The sequence below is a fragment of the Mirounga angustirostris genome, unplaced genomic scaffold (genome assembly GCF_029215605.1).
Source record: "Mirounga angustirostris isolate CCGP_5_RB_7025 unplaced genomic scaffold, mMirAng1.0.hap1 SCAF_11, whole genome shotgun sequence".
Taxonomy (NCBI): Eukaryota; Metazoa; Chordata; class Mammalia; order Carnivora; family Phocidae; genus Mirounga; species Mirounga angustirostris.
In genome coordinates, this window is record NW_026991719.1 from 53,046,220 (window position 1) to 53,067,120 (window position 20,901).

At 38.1% G+C, this 20,901-nt stretch overlaps 1 protein-coding gene across 6 annotated transcripts in view; it reads left to right on the top strand.

Moving 5' to 3' along the window:
* Positions 1-20,901, top strand: part of HEPH (hephaestin) — a 79,927-nt gene that overhangs the window by 20,858 nt on the left and 38,168 nt on the right. For 2 of the 6 annotated variants that reach the window (XM_045894510.2, XM_045894269.1), the window contains exons 8-14: positions 842-973; positions 6,827-7,038; positions 8,004-8,154; positions 10,552-10,764; positions 15,962-16,175; positions 18,133-18,272; positions 19,163-19,294. In XM_045894510.2, the coding sequence (XP_045750466.2) occupies positions 842-973; positions 6,827-7,038; positions 8,004-8,154; positions 10,552-10,764; positions 15,962-16,175; positions 18,133-18,272; positions 19,163-19,294 (1,194 nt within the window). The remainder of the gene's footprint in view (positions 1-841; positions 974-6,826; positions 7,039-8,003; positions 8,155-10,551; positions 10,765-15,961; positions 16,176-18,132; positions 18,273-19,162; positions 19,295-20,901) is intronic. The other 4 variants (XM_045894590.2, XM_045894667.2, XM_045894358.2 and 1 more) reach the window with 3 other exon arrangements.

The window sequence follows — 20,901 nt, forward strand, 5'->3', positions numbered from 1 at the left end:
CTAATTCCTTAAGTCCTAAAGTTAGGTTGTTAATTTGAGATCTTTTTTAATGTGAATATTCATAGCTATAAATTTCTCCCTTAGCCCATTTTCCATGGCATCTCATGTTTTGCTATGCTTTGTTTTCATTTTCATTTGCTTCTTGGATCACAGGTGTGGCATTATGTGTAGAAATTGAGTAGAAAACAAGCCAGAAACACTGAACTAGGGTTTGAGCCAGCATAAATGCTCAGGGTATTGTCTTGGTATTTCTGGTTAATATCAAAGGTGACCCAAGCTAGGGCAGAGGTGGTGGGTCATGGAACAAAGAAAACTCCAGGAATCATGGCTCAGCTACTTAGTTCAGGACCTGTACATAGATATGATAATTTTATTGCTCAGAAATGGTTTAGGATTAAGGCAAGATCAGATATTGAAATGGACCCTACCAGGAAATGCAGCTATGAGAAGAGGGACAATAAACGTAGGGGAAATGGGATTGAATCTGACAGTGGGGTGGGATAAAGCCCTGGCTTTAAGTCCTGATTCTGTTCCTAATCAGTTATTTGAATTTGGGAAGATCAATTCCACCTCTCTGAGCTGTAGTTTCCTTATCTGTAAAATGAAAATATCCCCTGTCCTGTATATGATGTTTGAAGATCAAAATGAGATAATGGATTTTAAAATCCTTTTTATAACAGTAAGTTGTAATAAACTTGGAAGGGATTATTCTTATTATTGCAAATAGAGGATTTTTTAAATCTTTTTCACTTCCCCTTTCTCTCCCTCCTTCTTATTTTGTTTCCATCCCCCCTGGTCATCTCTGTTTTTATTCCCATTGTCTCTCCTTCCCATCTTCCAGGGCCAGTGATCCGGGCTGAGGTGGGTGACACCATCCAGGTGGTCTTTTACAACCGTGCTTCCCAGCCATTCAGTATACAGCCTCATGGAGTCTTCTATGAGAAAGACTACGAGGGAACTGTGTACAATGATGGTGAGCAAGCAGGGTTTCCAACTAATATGAGATTCAGGTAATAGCAGATAGGTCTAGAGGAAAAATAAGTAGGAGAGGGAATGAGGGAGGAGACAGAATTGATTGTCCTGCATGGATGTTGTTAAATGAATACATGATATTATAGTGAAGCAGAACTGAGTTCAATAAGAGACATGTTCTTTTAAATATATTTAAATATATTCTGATTGACATTTTATTTTTTAAAATCTTTTAAAAGATTTTATTTATTTGAGAGAGGGGAGAGAGAGAGAGCATGAGTGGGGAGTGGCAGAGGGACAAGCAGACTCCCCACTGAGCATGGAGCTTTATGTGGGGCTCAATCCCAGGACCCTGAGATCATGACCTGAGCCAAAGTCAGACGCTTCACCAACTGAGCCACCCAAGCACCCCTGATTGACATTTTAATGATATTTGTTCTTCCAATCCATGAGCATGGAATGTCTTTCTATTTCTTTGTGTCATCTTCAATTTCTTTCATTTGTGTTTTATAGTTTTCAGAGTACAGTTCTTTCACCTCTTGGGTTAGGTTTATTTCTAAGTTCTTATTATTTTTGGTGCAATTGTAAATGGGATTATTTTCTTAATTTCTGTTTCTACTGCTTCATTATTAGTGTATAGAAATGCACCAGATTTCTACATTGATTTCTATGACTTTACTGAATTCATTTATCAGTTCTAGTAGCTTTTTGGTGGAGTCTTTAGAGTTTTCTTTATATAGTATCATGTCACCTGCAAATAGTGAAAGTTTTACTTCTTCCTTACGAATTTGCATGCCTTTTATTTCTTTTTTGTAGTCTAATTGTTGTGGCTAGGACTTTAAGTACTATGTTGAATAAAAGTACTGAGAATGGACATGCTTGTCTTCTTTCTGACCTTAGGTGTAAAGCTTTCAGTTTTTCCCCAGAGTATGATGTTCACTATGGGTTTTTTCATATAGGGCCTTTAGGATTAGTATCCCAAATATATAAAGAATTTACACAACTCAACACCCAAAAAATAAATAATCCAATTAAAAAATGGGCAGAAGACATGAACAGACATTTCTCCGAATAAGACATCTGGATGGCCAACAGACACATGAAAAGATGCTCAACACCACTCTTCATCAGGGAGTGCAAATCAAACTACAATGAGATATCACCTCATATCTGTCAGAATGGCTAAAATTAACAACAGAAGAAACAAGTGTTGACAAAGATGTGGAGAAAGTGGAACCTCTATCCCTCTGGTGGGAATGCAAACTGGTGCAGGCACTATGGAAAACAGTATGGAGGTTCCTCAAAAAGTTAGAAGTAGGGGCACCTGGATGGCTCAGTCGTTAAGTGTCTGCCTTCGGCTCGGGTCCTGGGATCGAGCCCCACATTGGGCTCCCTGCTCAGCGATAAGCCTGCTTCTCCCTCTCCCACTCCCTCTACTTGTGTTCCCTCTCTCACTGTGTCTCTTTCTGTCAAATAAATAAAATCTTAAAAAAAGAAAGTTAGAAGTAGAACTACCCCTATGATCTAGTAATTGCATTAATGGGTATGTACCCCCCAAATACAAAAATACTATTTAGAGTATCATGCCATCTGCATATAGTGATGGTTTTTCTTCTTCACTGCTGATTTGCATGCTTTTTATTTCTTTTTGCTGTCTGATTGCTGTGGTTAGGATTTCCAGTACTATGCTAAATAACAGTGGTAAGAGTGAACATCCCTGTCTTGTTCCTGACCACAGAGAAAAAGACCAAATTGACAGTTGCCAGAGGGAAGGTGGGTGGCAGGATGGGGGAAATAAGTGATGGGGACTAAGGGGTGCAATTGTTGTGATGAGCCCTGGGTATGGTATGTAAGTGTTGAATCTTTAAATTGTACAACTAAAACTAATATTGTATTGTATGTTAACTAACTGGAATTTAAATATAAGCTTTTATTATTATTATAATAGAAACAATAAAAATTTAAAACTAACTAACTAACTAACTAAATAAATAAAGGCTTCTAAAAATTCCAAAAGCACTAATTCAAAAGGATACATACACCCTATGTTTATAGCAACATTATTTACAATAGCCAAATTATGGAAGAAGCCCAAGTGCCCATCGATAGATGAATGGATAAAGAAGACGTGGTGTGTGTGTGTGTGTGTGTGTGTGTGTGTGTGTGTATGTTTGTGATGGAATATTATTCAGCCATGAGAAATAATGAAGTCTTGTGGTTTGCTACCAACATGGACGGAGCTAGAGAGTGTAATGCTAAGTGAAATAAGTCAAAGAAAGACAAATACCACATGATTTCACTCATGTATAATTTAGGAAATGAAGTAAAGGGAAAAAAGAGAGAGAGAAACTATGAAACGGATTCTTAACTATTGAGAATAGAATGGTGGTTACCAGAGAGGAGGAGGGTGGGGGGATGGGTGAAATAAGTGATGGAAATTAAGGAGTCCACTTGTCATGATGAGCACCAGGTGATATATGAAATTGTCAAATTACTATATTGGACACCTGAATTTAATATGACACTGTATGTTAACTATACTGGAATTAAAACAAAATTTAAAAAAAATAAAGATATCTGATTATAAAAGTAACATATATGTTCTATGGAATTTTGAAAAAACATGGAAAATTATAAAATAAATGCCATTCATAGATAAGTCGCCATTACTTTTTTGATATACCTTCTAATATTTTCCTGTGCTTATAAAAACATATCTATTGATATTTTTGTGATCATGTGGTTTTTGCAGGTTTGTATCATACTGTTTTTATTTACCATTATATCAATTTTCCCATGCCATTGTAATGTTATAAACTTGCTACTGATTATAAAATACTCTATTACATGGATTTGGCATAATTTATTTATCTTATCTTCTATTGTTTGAACATTTAGTTTGTTTTCATTATTTTTAAATGTTATAAATCGTGTTGCAATGAATAAATGCTTATATTTTATTTGGATTACCATCTCAGGAGACAATCCTAGAAGTTCGATTACTGGGTATTAATTTCTTGTTTTCTCTGAGAATATTAATACATGCTAATCCCAAGTCAAAAATATAAAAAAAAATACTGAAAGCATTAAGGGCAACGTTACAGACAAATCTAGAACAAAAGAACATTCTACAAGGTCTAGTCTCTTCAAAAAGTCAATGCTATAGGGAAAAAAATAGGGACAACACAAAAAGCAAACCTTGTCTGATCCAGGTTATTTAAAAAAATAGCCTTAAGAGACATTTTTGGGCCTCTGAGTGGCTAAGTCTGCTTGTCCCTCTCTCTCACTCTCTGCCCCTCCTCTCTCTCTCTCAAAATTAGTATGTAAAATCTTCTTAAAAAAGAGACATTCTGGAGATGATTGGAAAATTTCTGATATAGGCTACATGTTAGATGATATTAGGATATTTTCTTAGATGTAGTAATGTTATTGTGGCAATATAGGACAAAGTTACTGCTGTATTTAGAAGTAAGATACCATCATGCTTCCAAATGATTTAGCAAAAGCAAACAATCAAAAACTCGTGTGTGTGTGTGTGTGTAGATATACATAGACATAGATGTAGATAAATTAAAGATGGAAAAATGTTAACAAACAACTCCAGTTGGTAGGATGATTATTGTAGGATGATTATTGTAGGATGATTATCCTTTAAAGTTTACTGTACGTTTGAAAATTTTCAAAGTTGGGAATAATAAATGAATAAGAAAGGATGTTAAAACCATCCTAAATTATACCACCTGTCATAAGTTCTTACTACAAATATCCTTGTGTATGCTTCTTTTCACCCTTTAATGAATATTTCCTCAGAATATATTTTTAACATGTGGAATTGCTGTGTCCGAGGGTATACACATTAAAATTTTTGATACCTACATCCAAGTTGCTATCTGGAAAAATTTGCAGTCTCATAAACTCCGACTTGCATCAACAGTAACAGCACAGGGCAGCCATTTTCATCTTTGTCATATGTCAATCTTGTAAGCAAACAACACAATAACCAAAATCACCATTGTTTCAATTTGTATTAGGTTGGACATTCTTTTCAGTATTTATTGTATATCTTACTTTTTTGTGGGCCTGAACCTTCTTCAGGCTTTTGATACATTTTGTCAACATTTTTTCCTAAAGGTCTATTCTCATTTACACTTACCCTTTCTATAGTTGAGTGAGAGGTGTAGGTGCCATTTAAGCCACTTCTCAACAGCATGGATTATTATAATATGTAAAATTTTGCTAAACTGACAGGCAAAATAGTTATGTAGCTATTTTTTTTCAGAGAGAGCTCTTGTACATTTATTTCATCTCAAATTCACCACAGTTTGTACTTTTGTGTTTTCATTTTTTTATTTTTTATTATGTTCAGTATGTAGCTATTTTCATTTGTACTTCTTTGATTACAAATAGGTTTAAAATGTTATTTTATTTTTTAAGTTTTTATTTAAATTCCAGTTGGTTAACATACTGTGTAATACTAGTTTCAGGTGTGCAGTATAGTGGTTCAACAATTCCATACAACACCCGGTGCTCATCACGACAGGTGCACTCCTTAATCCTCATCACTTATTTCACCCATCCCATCCCCCACTTCCTCTTGTAACTATCAGTTTGTTCTCTACAGTTAAGAGTTTGTTTCTTGGTTTGCCTCTCTCTCTTTCTTCCCCCTTTGCTCATTTATTTTATTTCTTAAATTATTTTGTTTCTTAAATTACACATATGAGTGAAATCATGTGGTATGTCTTTCTCTGGATGACAGATTTCACTTAACATAATACTCTCTAACTCCACATCATTGCAAATGGCAAGATTTCATTCTTTTCATGGCTGAGTAATATTCCATTGTGTATATATATGTATATGCACCACATCTTCCTTATCCATTCATCAGTCAATGGACACAGGCCATTTCCATAATTTGGCTATTATAAATAATACTGCTATAAACATCAGTGTAGATGTATCCCTTTGAATTAGTATTCATGAATAGACAATTTTCCAAAGAACCCATTCAGATGGCCAGTAGACATGTGAAGAGATGCTCAACATCACTGATCATCAGGGAAATACAAATCAAAACTATAATGAGATAGCACCTTATGCCTGTCAGAATAGCTAAAAATCAACAACACAAGAAACAACAGGTGTTGGTGACAATGTGGAGAAAGAGGAACCTTGCACTATTGATGAGAATGCAAAATGGTGCAGCCACTATGGAAAACAGTATGGAGTTTCCTCAAAAAATGAAAAATAGAAAGACCCTATGACCCAGCAATTGCACTACTAGGCTTAAAATTTTTAAATAAAATTTCTATGCATCATTTGACCATGACTTGTGTCCATTTAAGGAATTACAGCCTTAGTGCTTGTGTTTTTCATATATATACACATATACGTATTTGCATCCACTCATATATACATACACATAGAAAGGAGAATGTGTTCGTTAATCAGAACCATTCAAAGATGAAACAAACTATGAAGGTAGGTAGTGAATCGCCTTTCTCTGGAGATTTTTAAACAATGGTAAGAATACAAGAACAGATGAATATATGTTTTCAAGTGAGAAGTATTCCAAATAAGTTTTAAAGACCCTTTTAATCCTTAGGTCCTTTGAGCTTAGAAAACTGAAACCTGGGAAGTTTAAATTTCCCCAGTTTATATAACAACTATTGTCAGAACCAGAAACTAACTATAGTCTCGTCACTGCTATCCAGGATCCTTTTTAATATTCTATATTGCATATTGCTGTTGCTCCAAAATGCCTTGTAGTTTATAATATTTATCCCACTGTTTGGAGCTGATGATTCTCACTCTAGCTAATGTGATAATGAGTCCTAATTTTTTCCCCCTGCAGGCTCATCCTACCCTGGCTTGGTGGCCAAGCCCTTTGAGAAAGTAACATACCGTTGGACAGTCCCCTCCCATGCTGGCCCTACTGCTCAGGATCCTGCCTGTCTCACCTGGATGTACTTCTCTGCTGCAGATCCCATAAGAGATACAAATTCTGGTCTGGTGGGCCCCCTGTTGGTGTGCAAGACTGGTGCCTTGGGTGCAGATGGCAAACAGGTATTACCAAGGTTTTTGGCTGGAAAGCCTGCTGGGAGGAAGATAATGCTGTGTTGCTAAATAGGAGTTGAAAGTGGAACTGGGTTCTAGAGATGTGGAAATAGAAAAAAAAAAAGCTATTTAATCAGAAATTAATAGTTGGTGACCTCATGCTATTTTGCATGCTATTCTTTCACTCACACATATCTCTTAGTCTCTATTCCTTTCTATTTTGTATCCTCTCATCATCTTTTCATTTTTTTAAACCTCAGTGTTCCCTAACCCTTGATACCAATTCTTAAATCTCTTTTAATATTTGCTTGTGTTCTCTCATGCCCAGCTCACCATTCTAGCTGTATATTACTTAACCTCTCTTTGCCTCAGTTTCTTCATCTGTAGTAAAGGGTTAACAATGAAATAATATATCTTGGGTTTCTATGAGGACTAATGAAAATAATCCATATGAAGTGCTTATCACAGTGTCTGGATTACATAGCAAACACTCAGTAAATGTTAGAAGTAATAATAATAATAGTGATAATAATAAATGATAATAAAAATAACAGTATATTAATAGCAATTTTATATCCTTTTCTCTTATTTTCTAATCCCCTCTGACTAGATTCCTTTCCTGATATGCTAACCACCTTTCCCCACTCCCTTACCCCACTCCAAGCTCTCTTTTATCACTGTCTGTACTTGTCCATAATCCCCATCTTGTGCTACTTCCCTGTCCCCTTTCATACATTCGTCCCCTCCAGTCTTGTCATCTTGTTCTAACCTGTTTCACCCACCTTCAATTTGAAATTACCTGAGGAAAAACTGCCTAGCAACAAGTATAGCTCTAGGCAGGAAGTATGGGTTTGTCTCTGTGTCTGGGGGAAAAAATGGGGAAGAATCAGGGCTCATTGGACCTCAAGCTGCACAACCTACAACTGCTGAAACCATTGTCATTCTTTCTTATATTCTCTTCCATGGACCTACAGAAAGAGGTGGATAAGGAGTTTTTTCTCCTTTTTACTGTGTTGGATGAAAACAAGAGCTGGTACAGCAATACCAATCAAGCAGCTGCTATGTTGGATTCCCGACTGCTCTCAGAGGATGTCAAGGGTTTCCAAGACTCCAATCGGATGCATGGTATGGGGAATGCTTTTGCCCTGAGCTACAATTGAGAGGTTACAAGTAAAAATCTAACCTAAACTTAATCATGTCCCATCCTTGAAAGCACTGACCCATTGGTCAGCTCTACCCAAGACATGAGCTAGATTGAAGAATTAAACCTAAGGCAACAGATCTTATATTTAGCACTTGGTTGTGCTGTGTCCTGTGTTACACAGTATGGGGGACACTGGAAAAATGTGTTGCGAAATGAGGATTGAAAACAAGAAATCCACTAGAGAGTGAGGAGAGAAAGCTAGAATGATGCCTTTGCAGTCTTATCTTATTCTCCTTTACTGACCACTACCCATGCTCCTCAACTCCATACTCCAGCCAAAAGGGGCTATTTTTTCTCTATATAGACATACCTTGTGCTTTTCTGACTTCATGCCTTTACAATGCTTTGCTCTCCAGTTGAAATGCCTCTCTTTACATTTTTGCCCTTAGCCTGTGGAAATTCTTTCCATTCTCTAAGGTCCTACTCAAAAGCTACTTCATCCATGTAACCATTTTTTTATCACCCAACCCCAGGATGATGACATCCTTTTCTGAACCACTATTGCATTTTATCAGAATATTTTAATATCATGTTCTATATAGTTATCTGTTACACGGCTTTTCACCTGCTAGGGTGTAGTCTCCTTAAATGTGAGTATTGTTTGTTGCTTATCTCTGTATTATCTATGCTTTCTAATACATAGTAAATGTTTATTGAACAAGTGAACTACCAAATTAATGAGTAGGTATGTAGGTGGGTGAGTGAGTGAATGGGAAGACATGGTCCCAGTTTGCAAAGAGCTCCCAGCATTTGCAATGAAATGATACTAACACACATGAAATAATTATAGAACAATCCAAGATCAACTATAAATAAATGCTAAATTGTGTAGAACAGGTTTCAAGTGACATGGAGTTCACAGGAGAATATTAATGAAGGACAAACCAATTAAAGGATTCCTGGAAAAAAGGAGTGCTTGAGCTGGGGTTCAAAGGCTAAATAGGTTTGCAATTAGACATTATAGGAAAAGGAAGCAGAATCAGGAGATTAGCAATGTTATCATCAGCATCTAGGGGAATTACTAAGTAGGGTTACTTATTAAAGGTGGTTCAAGTGGATGTGGGGACATTGAAAAGGGGTCAGCTTTAAGCAGGCCTCCCTGTATTTTCAAGAGGAGTATGGAAGATGGGAGGGAGTCATGAATGAGTGTGTTGTGTTATGACTCCATCTCTTGGTTCTCATCACTAGTCAGTTATTATCAGCTGGAAAAAGTAAGCCAATCCTGTGAACAAAGTTCATTTCAATATGAACTTATGAAGCACCTGGGTAGTACCAGGCAACATGCAAGGCGACTGGGCAGTCACACTTATACAGAAAAAATGTGATTCCTGCTAGGTCAATCTAGTGTGGGGGATAGATTTGTAAGTAAATCATTGGACTGTGTGCTCTGTAGTAAGTGATATGAAAGATTTTTTTTTTTTTTTTGCGGGGGGGAGTTTCTTGGAAATGAGAGAGAGAGAGAGAAAGAGAGAGGAGGTGACATTTGAACTTCACATGGGAGGTGATATTTGAACTGGGGCATGATGTATGAGTAATAGTTTTCTGTAGAGGGACCAGAGGGAAAATTTATTCCAGGCAGAGGAAACAACATGTGAAAATTCAATATGTGTTTTGTACACACCTAACATGTTTAAGGCCTTGGGGATGCAGAGACAAATAGAACTCACAGCAATGGTGTCTACCTGTGTATGAGGGGAATGGGAGGATAGACTGCAGGCAGGGGTGCCAGGGAGAGGACTTTTGCAGAAGTTCAAGCCAGAAGTGATGAGGGCTAAACCTAGGCAGTAACTGCGAAGTGGGAAAAAAAAAAAAAAGAGAGAGAGAGAGAGATTGAAAGATGAATATGGAAGCTTGGGGGAACCCCAGTACTTTATGGAGGGATGGAGAACAAGAACAAGATGAAGGAGGAACAATCAGAAAGGAGGTAAGAGAACCAGGAAGGAATGTGTGGTGCTATAGAAGCCAAGGGAGGAGAATTCCAAGAGAGTGGAAATAGTAGAGGCTGGTATCCTTGTGTATGCATGTGTGTAGGGAGTTCTGGTAGTGGAAAAAAGTTCAGTTTTGCAAGAATTTGAAGTGTGGTAGAGGAGGGACAGGAGGTGAGGTCAGAAAGGCGAGTTGGACCCTCATCTCAAAGAGGCAGATCTTCATAAGTACAACTAAAGTGGCTTAGGGAAGAAGGCAGAAGAGTTAATGACTCAGAAATTTCAAGTTGTGGGAAACCCTAGTACAGAGCTGATGCTATGCTGCTGGCCAGTGCCTGAATATTCTGGTCTCATCTTCTTGTTCTGTTTTATTTTATTTTATTTTTTCTCCAGCCATTAATGGGTTTCTGTTCTCTAACCTGCCCAGCCTGGACATGTGCAAGGGAGACACAGTGGCCTGGCACCTGCTTGGCCTGGGCACAGAGACTGATGTGCATGGGGTCATGTTCCAGGGCAACACTGTGAAGCTTCGGGGCATGAGGAAGAGTGCAGCCATGCTGTTTCCTCATACCTTTGTCATGGCCATCATGCAGCCTGACAATGCTGGTAAGTGCCTTAACAGCTGGCCGTAGGCTGAGAGGCTCTGTTGGGCATGGATGAGAGGGGCTGGTGAAAAGAAAAGAAGACATGTTGAGGATATATGGGAAGTTTTCAAAACACTCTTGTTTTCTCTCTCCTCAATGTGCACTCTGTATTCTGGTTATTTGGATTTTTCTCTTAGCTGCAGACAGAAAGTAAAGAGCTGAGAAAGCTCTTTTCTGGAACAATGGGGAAGTAGTGATGTTGCCCAGCATCAGGGCAATTCTCATATAGGTAGAGGGTGGACTTGCCTGTGTAGTCCCATGGCTATGTAGAAATTTTATAGATACAGTCCTTGCACTGGGAGGGAGGTCCAGGAGATATACCTATAAGTGCTTTAAACTCTGATATTCTGTGAGAATTTCTACCAACTTCTGGTGGGAGTGGGGTGCAGTGTGCTGTGACAGTTTCAGCCCTGGAATCAGAGCATAAAAACTTTTAGTCCAAGCACTTTCATTAATTTGCTATTTAATTTTGTTCTAACCAACCCCCACTCTGTGGCTGCATTTCCTCCTTCTTTTCTTTCTCTGTCCCACTCCCCTACCTCCCTCCCTCACCTTCCTTTCCTACTTTCCCCTTTCCTCCCTCCTTTCTTTCATTTCTCTCCCTGCCTCTCTCCCCCACCCTCTCTCCCTCTCCCATTCCTCCTCTTTCTCTCTCCCTTCCCCTCATTTCCCTATCTTTCTTTCATGAAAAACCAAAATTGAGTAGAACGTTTCTTTAGATTCCATCTATGTGTGACATTTTATCATGTAACAGTTACTTTGGTAAATACACATATGTAATTAAGCAGCTTTGCAGATGACTTAAAAACACCACGATGAATATTCAACATTTTGTATACTGGATGCTTACAGTTATGTTTAGCAAACTAGAAAAACAAATACCCAGAAAAAATGCAACAAAGTGTTAAGAATGTTTGATTCCTGTGGGTTTATTAGTGATTTTTTATCCTCTTTTTGCTTTGCTTTAAATTTTAATAAGTTTATATTACATTTAATAGAAATTAACAATTGTATTTAAAAATATTATCTTACATACCTCAGCTCTTCCAATAAGACTAATGATACTAGAACTTTAATAGATAGGAAAATTGGCAGATAAAAAGCTAGGGCTTGTAATGTGTTATTTTCCACCAAATTCATGTTAGAGTTCTCAACAGCAAAGAGAAGAATTTATTATTTATAATTGCCCTAGTCCTTCAGGGTGTCTCCTTTCTTTCACCATTGGAACTTTCTTTATTCATTATTCCCCTCTTCCCCACCCCCTTTTTAATCTTCTTTTCTTTCCACTGTTCCTTTTTCCTGCCCTCTCTCATTTTTCCTCTTCCTCTTTCATCATCTTTTTCTTTTTCTTATCTCTTTTTATCTCTCATTTCTTATTCCTCTTCTCATTCATTGTTTCCTTCCTTTACTTCCATCTATTTTTTCTCGATCTTTTTGTCTTTTCTTCTTTTCATTTTCTTCTTCCATTCATTCTTCTCTCCCTTTTTTTCTCTTTTTCCTTCCCTCCCCTCTCTTTTCTCCTTTTTCCCTTTTTTTCTTCCTTTGATTTTTCCCTCTTTTTTGGCTTCCCTTCTCTCCATTTCCCTCCTTTCTTTATTTCTCTTTCTTTGTCTCCCTTTCTCTCTTTTTAAATTTATTTTCCTTTTCCTTATCTCCTGTTTTCTTTTTTTCCCTTTTTCTTCAATCTGTATGTTTTCTTTCCTCCTCTGTCTTCCTCTATTTTTCCTTATTTTTTATTCCTTACTTCTTTTTATTTTCCCTTTATTTTACAATAACATTTTCACAAAACATAGTAAATATCTGTTGTCTTCCACTTACTGGTCTAGATACTAGGGATGTGAGGATGAATTAGGCATCTCACAGTTAGTGTGAAAGGGAGATGATGATACAATCTTGCCAAGAGCTATAGTAACACACAGGAAACTATAACAAATTCTGCCTGACTTGTGTAGTAAAGCTTCCCTAGAGAAGCAGGCATTTAAACTGATCATCTGAGGAAGAGTAAACTGTCACCACGCACAGAAAGGGGATGGTTGGTGAAGAGGGTGTTGTTATAAGCAGTAGGAAACTTATGGACAGTGACTTGGAAGCAGCATCTGCCTGAAGAAGTTACACAAACTGATTTTATTCAGTGACCCTCAACTTAAGGTGGTATACTAAAAGGTGTTTGAAATGTGTGGAGGTCATTTTAGTTGTCACAATGACTGGGGATATGGAGGGGATGATATTATTTAGATAGTGGGAGTCAGAAATGATAAAACTTTCATCAATATGTAGGGCAGTCTTAAACAGTGAAGAATAATCCCACGCAAAATGCTAATAGCAGCCCTGTGAAGGAATAATGAGAAATAAGCCTTAAGAGGAGGCAAAGTCGGAGGCTACTGCAAGAGGTGATAAGAGCCTGCCAATGGGTGGAAGCAATAAGGATGGGCAGAAGGGGTAGAGTTAAGGGATATTTGAGAAAGAAATTATGGAACTTTGCTGAGGGGCTGAGCAAGAAGAAAAGATGCCTGAAGTTTCCGGCTTGTGCACTATATATATGGTGACAACCATTAACTAAATGAGTAAGTACAGAAACAAGGGCAGGATAGTAAGGTTTGGGTAGAAAATATTCATTTTAGGGCATGTCAAGTTTTAAGTTCCTGGTGAAATCCAGGTGATGTGGATTTTACAGTAGGTAGTTATAGGTAGAAATGTAAAGGTTGGAGAAGAAGTCCAGGTTAGTGAGTTTGAGTGTTCTCATAGTTCAAGTTCATAAGTTGTAAAGTGATAGGAAAGAAAACTTAAAGCAGAAATCAACATTTAAAAGGTACAAGGGAGAAGAGAAGCCAAAATAAGGAACCAGAAAAGAATTTGTCAAAGAGCTGGGAGGAAACTCAGATTTCAAAAACAGAAGAGTACCGAAAGAGTAGCTTGGATAATAATATCCATATGAGAAAATTTAGATGATGTACTAACTAGTCCAAAGGCACATGACTTCCCAGAATGCCTTCTTTTTTGTTCTCATCCCATTCAGTGATCATCAGATTTTCTTCTCCACATCAATCCCTGAGCTATGAGTTTTGGGCAGCTTTTACAACCACTCATTTGCACACACATTCATTCACTCAAAACATATTTATTGCACACCTTCAATGTGCTAAAACTGGGGAAGAAAGGTGAAAAAAATAGAATGATTCTTACTCTCTGGGAAGATCCACATTAAAAACATCAAAACACATACATAAAACAGTAAGATAATTTTAGATTGTGATATAGATCATGAAGGAAATAAAATGTAGTGTTGTGATAAAATGATAGGGGCATTACTTTAGAGAGGATGTTCAGGGAATGTGATATTTACACTGAGACCTAAATAATGAGGAGGAAGGAGCAATGTAAAGATTTCTGAGAACATTTCAAACAGAGGGACCAACAAGCACAAATGTCCAAAGGTGGGAACAAGCATGGCTTTTCAAGGGTCAGAGTGAAAGATCAGTAGTGTTGGATTGTAGTAAGCTAAGAAAAAGATCGACATAAAATGAGGTTGGCAAGATTCATATGTGGGGTCTTATAGACCATAGTTAGGAGCTTGGTTTGCATTCTGAGTATGAATGAAGCATTTGAAACAAAGGAACAATGTAAAGAGGGCCTTGAATCCTGTGTGGGAAATGGTTGAAAAGGGAAGGGGAAGAAGCAGAGAAGACAGTTAGGAGACTGTTGAAGTTTTCCATGTGAGAGACGACGGTGGTTTTGACTGGCGGAGGGAGAGTGAAAATGCGAGGATAATTTGGAAGGAAAAGCCAATAGGATTTACTGATGGAATAGATGTGGAAGGGTAGGAGATATAGAAGAGTTGGGAAGTAGTTGTGGAAAGAAAAGAGTAGATTCTTTCAAGAAGTCTATAAACTAGTGGAAAAGACTGTTTTGTAAAGAGAGGAGTACTTAGTCTCTAATCATGTGGTTTAGGTGTAAAGTGTGTTAAGAGTAGGGAGGCCAAGAATGTAGAGGTCAGTGTGAGCCAGAATAGTCACGGAGAGATTTCTGGAATTTGATCTTGGAGAATGAGTGAGCTCTGTAGATATTTGTGGGAGGGTTGGACAGGTACATTCCAGGACAGGAGCAACAACATGAGTGAAAATTCCAATATATAAATGAAATATGTGATAAGGGATGTCTGGGACAAATTTAGTTGGATCACTGGTTGCATTTGGAACTGAGTCATAGTTTGAAGCTAGTTCACAGAGGCCTTTAAAGCCAGGAAAAAAGAGTTTGTAGTGATGGTATAGGCAGTGGGCAGCAAGTGAAGGAATGATGAAAATAAATGTTCTAAGAAAGTCAACTTCTCCTGATCAACATTCTATGAGCCTTAATGTCCTTGACATAGAAACCCGAGGCTCTAGGCATTTCTAGGCAGCTCCACAACCCTGATATTTAAGACTGATATCCAAACATTTTATTGTAAAAACTGAAGGAAAGCCACTCCAAAGCCCTCTGATATAAGCATCCCGATAGTCAAGAAGTTGTTTTTTTGTTTTTTTTTTTTTTTTTTAATCTATTTAACCACACCTTTATTTCTTTGGTACTTTGTAAAAAAGAGAGAAAACTGGCCAATGCATTTTTTGGAATAATAATTATTACAGATCCATTTACTTATTTATAACTTTATTTATTAAAATTTTCTATGCAATATGCTAAGCAATGTGTACATATTATTGTGCTTAATTCTAAAACAACCCAGTGAAATAAGTAAAATGATCCCCATTGTACCATGAGGGAACTGAAACATACAGAGGCTTAAAAATTACTTCAAGTTCATATAGCTAACAAGTTGTCAGGTAGGGTGACCAACTATCCCAGTTTGCTCAGAACTGAGCAGTTTCCACAGGGATATGGGACTTCCAGTGATAAAACTGGGAAAGCCTTGGGTTAACAGGGAGGAGTTGGCCTTCCTAATGGCAGAGTTTAGTTTTAAACCTAAACAATGTAGCTTTGGAGCCAGAACTATTAACCTCTGTGCTCACTGCTCTCAATAAACTTGTAATAATCTTTTATCCAAAGCATAGAACCTTATCTGAAACTACCCACTCTCTACAGTATGCCTAGAAAGAGGCAGGAAATCCCCCAGGTGCTACACAGGGATATTCAGATTCAGGTTTTGCTCTTTGTTCCTTCCTTAGGGATATTTGAAATTTACTGCCAGGCAGGCAGCCATAGAGAATCAGGGATGAAAGCAGTCTATAATGTCTCCCAGTGTCCTGGCCATCAAGCTAATGATCACCAACGATACCAGGCTGCAAGAATCTACTACATCATGGCAGAAGAGGTGGAGTGGGACTATTGCCCTGACAGGAGCTGGGAACTGGAATGGCACAACCAGTCTGAGAAGGACAGGTAAGGTTTCAGAAAATAAGAGATCACACTTTCAGAGACTCTGGACCATTTTGCGGATGAGGAAGATACTGAAATACTGAGAAAAGGAGACACTTATCTAAAGTAACCTGATAAGATACCAGCAAATCTGGAACAGGTGCTAGGATGCAGATAAGCTGGAACTCAGTGCTTCTTCTATATTACTATACTGTGGGTCTGAAGTAAAAGACCTTATCCATAACTTCATGCTCTTAATCTTTGCCTCTTTTCCTCTGGTTGCTGGTAGCATCTACAGCAAAATTTAGATTTTATAGAGGTCTTACTCAAAAGACTGAACACCCCAAGCTTACCTGTCACTTGACAAAATGTCACTAAGGTACAGGCTAAGCTGTATAGCAGAAAAAATCCAACATAGAATAGTTTGAGTGAGTTAGAATTTTATTTCTTGCTCAAATAATAGTATAAATATGAGCTGCCCAGGGCCTGTAGGTAAACTAATCATCCATAATACTTTCTTTCATCTTGGAAACTAAGATGCCTATGCTGGTTGTAGTCATTCCCAGCAATCACGAAAGGGGAGAGCAGTCCAGGGCAAGCAGCAGTATCTGTAAGGTAATGACCTAAAAGTTACATACATCACTTTCTTTCATAACCCATCATCCTAAACTTATTAACGTGGCCGTACCTAGCTGCAAGAAAGTCTAGGACTTGGAGAGGTTAGTGGGTGGGGCAAAATGAATGAAGTAGAATGGGATATACAAGCTTCCAGTTATGCAATAAATAAGTCATGGAAATAAGGCACAGCATAAGGAATGTAGTCAATGATTTTGTAATAAAGATGTATTGGGGCAGATGGTAGCTACACTTGTGGTGAACATAGCACAAATGTATACATTTATCAAATCATTGTGTTGTACATATGAAGCTAATGTAGCATTGTATGTCAACCATACTAAAAAATAAAGCCTGGAAAATATAATCTATATTACATGGTTATGTGGTCATGTACTCAGATAAAATATAGGTGATTCTATTACTAAAAAGGAAGGGGAGGAGAATGGAAACTGAAGTACAGTTTAGCAATTTCCACTACAATTTATTTTTGGTACTCTCACAACTCTTTAGCAATTCCTGTCTTTTATGTTGATTGTTGAATGTTGAAGTCTTCTTGCTAACTTCTTCTGAAACCTAGAGAAAGTGAATTCTCTTCCCTGGGACTTAGTTTGTTCATCATTAAAGTGATGTGGTATATGATGAATTATTGAACTCTACATCTGAAACTAAGGATGTACTATATGTTGGCTAATTGAATTTAAATAAAAAATAAATAAAGTGATGTGGTATAGTTGAAAGAACTTGACTAGAAGGAAATAAGGAAGAAGCAGCAGAGTTGTATCCAAGTGCTAGCTCCCTTTCTGGCTGACAGTATCGATGAAGATAAGTTCTGTCACTTCTGGACCACTGATTCTCCTTCTACCTATCTCATTAGCCTATTGGAAATGTCAAATGATAAAACAAATAATACGGTTCTTTGTAAACAGGAAAGCATCCCATAAGGGGGAATTTGTAAAATTCCATTTCCTCCTTACCTCTTCCTATTACTTGCTCTCCATCAGCAGCAGCAGTTAGTGCTCTCCTTCCACCCTGTACCTTGTCCTTTTGTCAAAATAATTCCATCTGAGACAACACTAAGAATAGAGCTAAAGCCCAGAGTTTCTGATTCTTCTTCCAGTGTTCTTGTCATTGTAATTATTTTACAAATTACAATCTGGATTATGATAAACAAGGACATAAATAGATATTTAAATCTGGCATCTTTATTGCAGTTATACAGCCAACGTGGAAAATCTGACATTAGAAGGAACATGTCTTCTCTTTCTTCTATCTGTGATATGATGTTGGGTCTGACTTAGCTTTGTCATACCTGAAAATGAGGGGTCAAGGCCAGGTGCTGATACCACTCTTTGGATTCCTCTAGTTATGGTCACATCTTCCTGAGCAACCAGAATGGGCTCCTGGGTTCCAGATACAAGAAAGCTGTATTCAGAGAATACATTGATGGTACATTCAAGATCCCTCGGCCAAGGACTGGACCAGAGGAACACTTGGGAATATTAGGTAAGTGAGTTCCTCCTAAGGTCTAGACGTTTATGCTGCTCCTAGGAAGGTTATGTCATATCAGGAAGTCTTCTTCATTTCTTTCTATTAGTGTTTCCTTATGATATAATGGAATTATAGTCATAAATTAAAATTTGGCCATAAAAATAAGCAATCAAAGTGGGGGGACTTATGAATTCTGCTGCAACATGAGCCATATTTTTCCAGAAATCTCTCTAGGGATCTCTGACAGTGAGAGATTTTTTAAAAATACTAAAGGCAGGGAACTTAAGAACATCAAAGAATAAGAACACTGTACAGGGAATAAGTATTACCCTTGCACCCCAGTTTAATTATTGATGCAGTTTCTTCACTTTTGTAGGGGCCAGTGAGTTTCCTCATTCTTGTCCTCACACAGAAGAAACCCATTGGCCCTTCCAGGGGCCCATCAGGTTTTTTTTGTTTTTTGTTTTGTTTTTTTGTTGGTTTTTTTAACTCCGTGCCAAACTCTGTCCTTACTGACAGTGATTCCACAGAGCCTTAATTATCTAGATCCGTGTGATACTAGATATAGATAGATGATAGATAGATAGATAGATAGATAGATAGATAGATAGATAGATAGACAGATGATAGATAGATAAATAGATATATGATAAGGATTTGGTGTGGGAAAATAGGGATAATTGGAGGTACAATCTTCTTGTTGAAGTATCCTCATCCTGTAGGTGCCAGTATCAGTTTATGGGCTTCTGAATTAAAAAAAAAATGGAACTAGTCATGATTTTAATTTTAATGACTGAAACCCCTAATTCTAGGGAGCTCGTGTGTATGTCCTTTTCTTCAATGCCTTTAGTATCCTTGTTCCACTACTCCACTAATGAGACTTCCCCTTCTTTTGCTTATATTAGGTCCACTTCTCAGAGGAGAGGTTGGTGATATCCTAACTGTGGTGTTCAAGAATAATGCCAGCCGCCCCTACTCTGTGCATGCCCATGGAGTGCTAGAATCAAGCACTGGTTGGCCACTGGCTGCTGCACCTGGTAAGTGGGACCACATAGTTGAAGGGATGAAGGTTGTATAGCACTTTGGCTTCAGCTCCGTGGCTTGCTCCTTTCTTTCTTTCTTTTTTTTTTTTTAATTGCTCTTCGAGAACTTAAATAAGAATATTAACCAGGACAAAGTCACAGCCTGAATAGGTCTCTATGAAATACTCATTTTCAATCTCAGAACAGGGTACATATCTTAGGTCTTTAGTTTGACCAGACATCCTTAATACTGGCCACACATGGAGCCTTGTACTGGACTTTACCCTGAATACAGATTAAGCTTCTAACTCTCTCTAGATCTGAAATTAATCTTGGCTATAGTCTGAGTTTCTAATCATGGCTAGAGAGTGACCTGTCCCACACCACAAACTGATCCTTAAGCTCAGTCATTGATAAGGTTATTGCCTTCTTATTATAGACTAAATTTTAACCCTGGTCATATACTAAATTTTTAATACTAAAATGTAGGGTGGACATAATCTTGACCACATTGTCTTCCATTCATTTATTCATTGAATAAATGCTTACTGGCAGCCTAGTTGGTGAAGACACAATTTCATTTTATTTTTTTTAAGATTTTATTTATTTATTTGAGAGAGAGAGAGTTAGAGAGAGAGAGAAGGAGCAGGAAGAGGGGCAGAGGGAGAAGCAGACTCCCCGCTGAGCAGGGAGCCTGGTGTGGGGCTCAATCCCAGAACCCTGGGATCATGACCTGAGCCAAAGGCAGACACTCAACCGACTGAGCCACCCAGGTGTCCCAGAGACAATTTTAGAAGTTATGGATGTAGTGGAAAATAATACATGTTCCTACTTTTAAAAAGAAGTGATTATGATAGAGAGACAAGTAAACTTGTAATTGTAATGCAGTGTCTTATGTGTTAATAGGAGCTCTTAAAATATGCCAGAAATGTATAGCAAAGGGTACCTAAGAGGACAGCTAGGATGGTAGCATAGTAGGAGGACCCAAGTCTCTTCTTGTCCCTTGACCAAAACCAGATAATTGTTGGATCATTCTGAGGATAGACAGGACAAATTCCACAAATAGAGGGGGAGAAGAGGCCTCATTGAAGAAGACAAGAAGTACAGAGATACAGTTTGGGGGAGATATGGATCATGTATTCTGCAGAGGGGAAGGAGCCCTGGTCACAGAGAAAGGCACATGAGAGTGGAGCACACAGGGTAATGCAAAAGGAGAACACATCCCCCAAAGCCATTGGCTGGAAAAAAGAGAGGGGCTGATTTTCATGTGTTTTTGCAACAAACAGGGCTTGGAGACTGGAGTTTTAAAGGTCAGCAGGCACCTCAGGCATGCAGGGGAAAGATTATTTGCTCTTCTTGGAGCACATCTGTGAGAGGTGGTCTTCACAAAGATGCCTCTTTGGGGACAAAAGAGCCACTGGGTGCCATATCACTCCCTTGTCCCTTCATATAGGCACAGAGCCACCTGCCAAGGGCACTTTGGTCCAACATACACTGCTTAGCCTGCTTGCTCCAAGTCCCATGCCCCTGTGCTTTGGTGCAACTACCTGTCTTGGATAAACCTGCATCAGTCCCAGCACAGCAAGACCCTCCCAAGAAGACCAGTGAAGGCCCCCACCCAC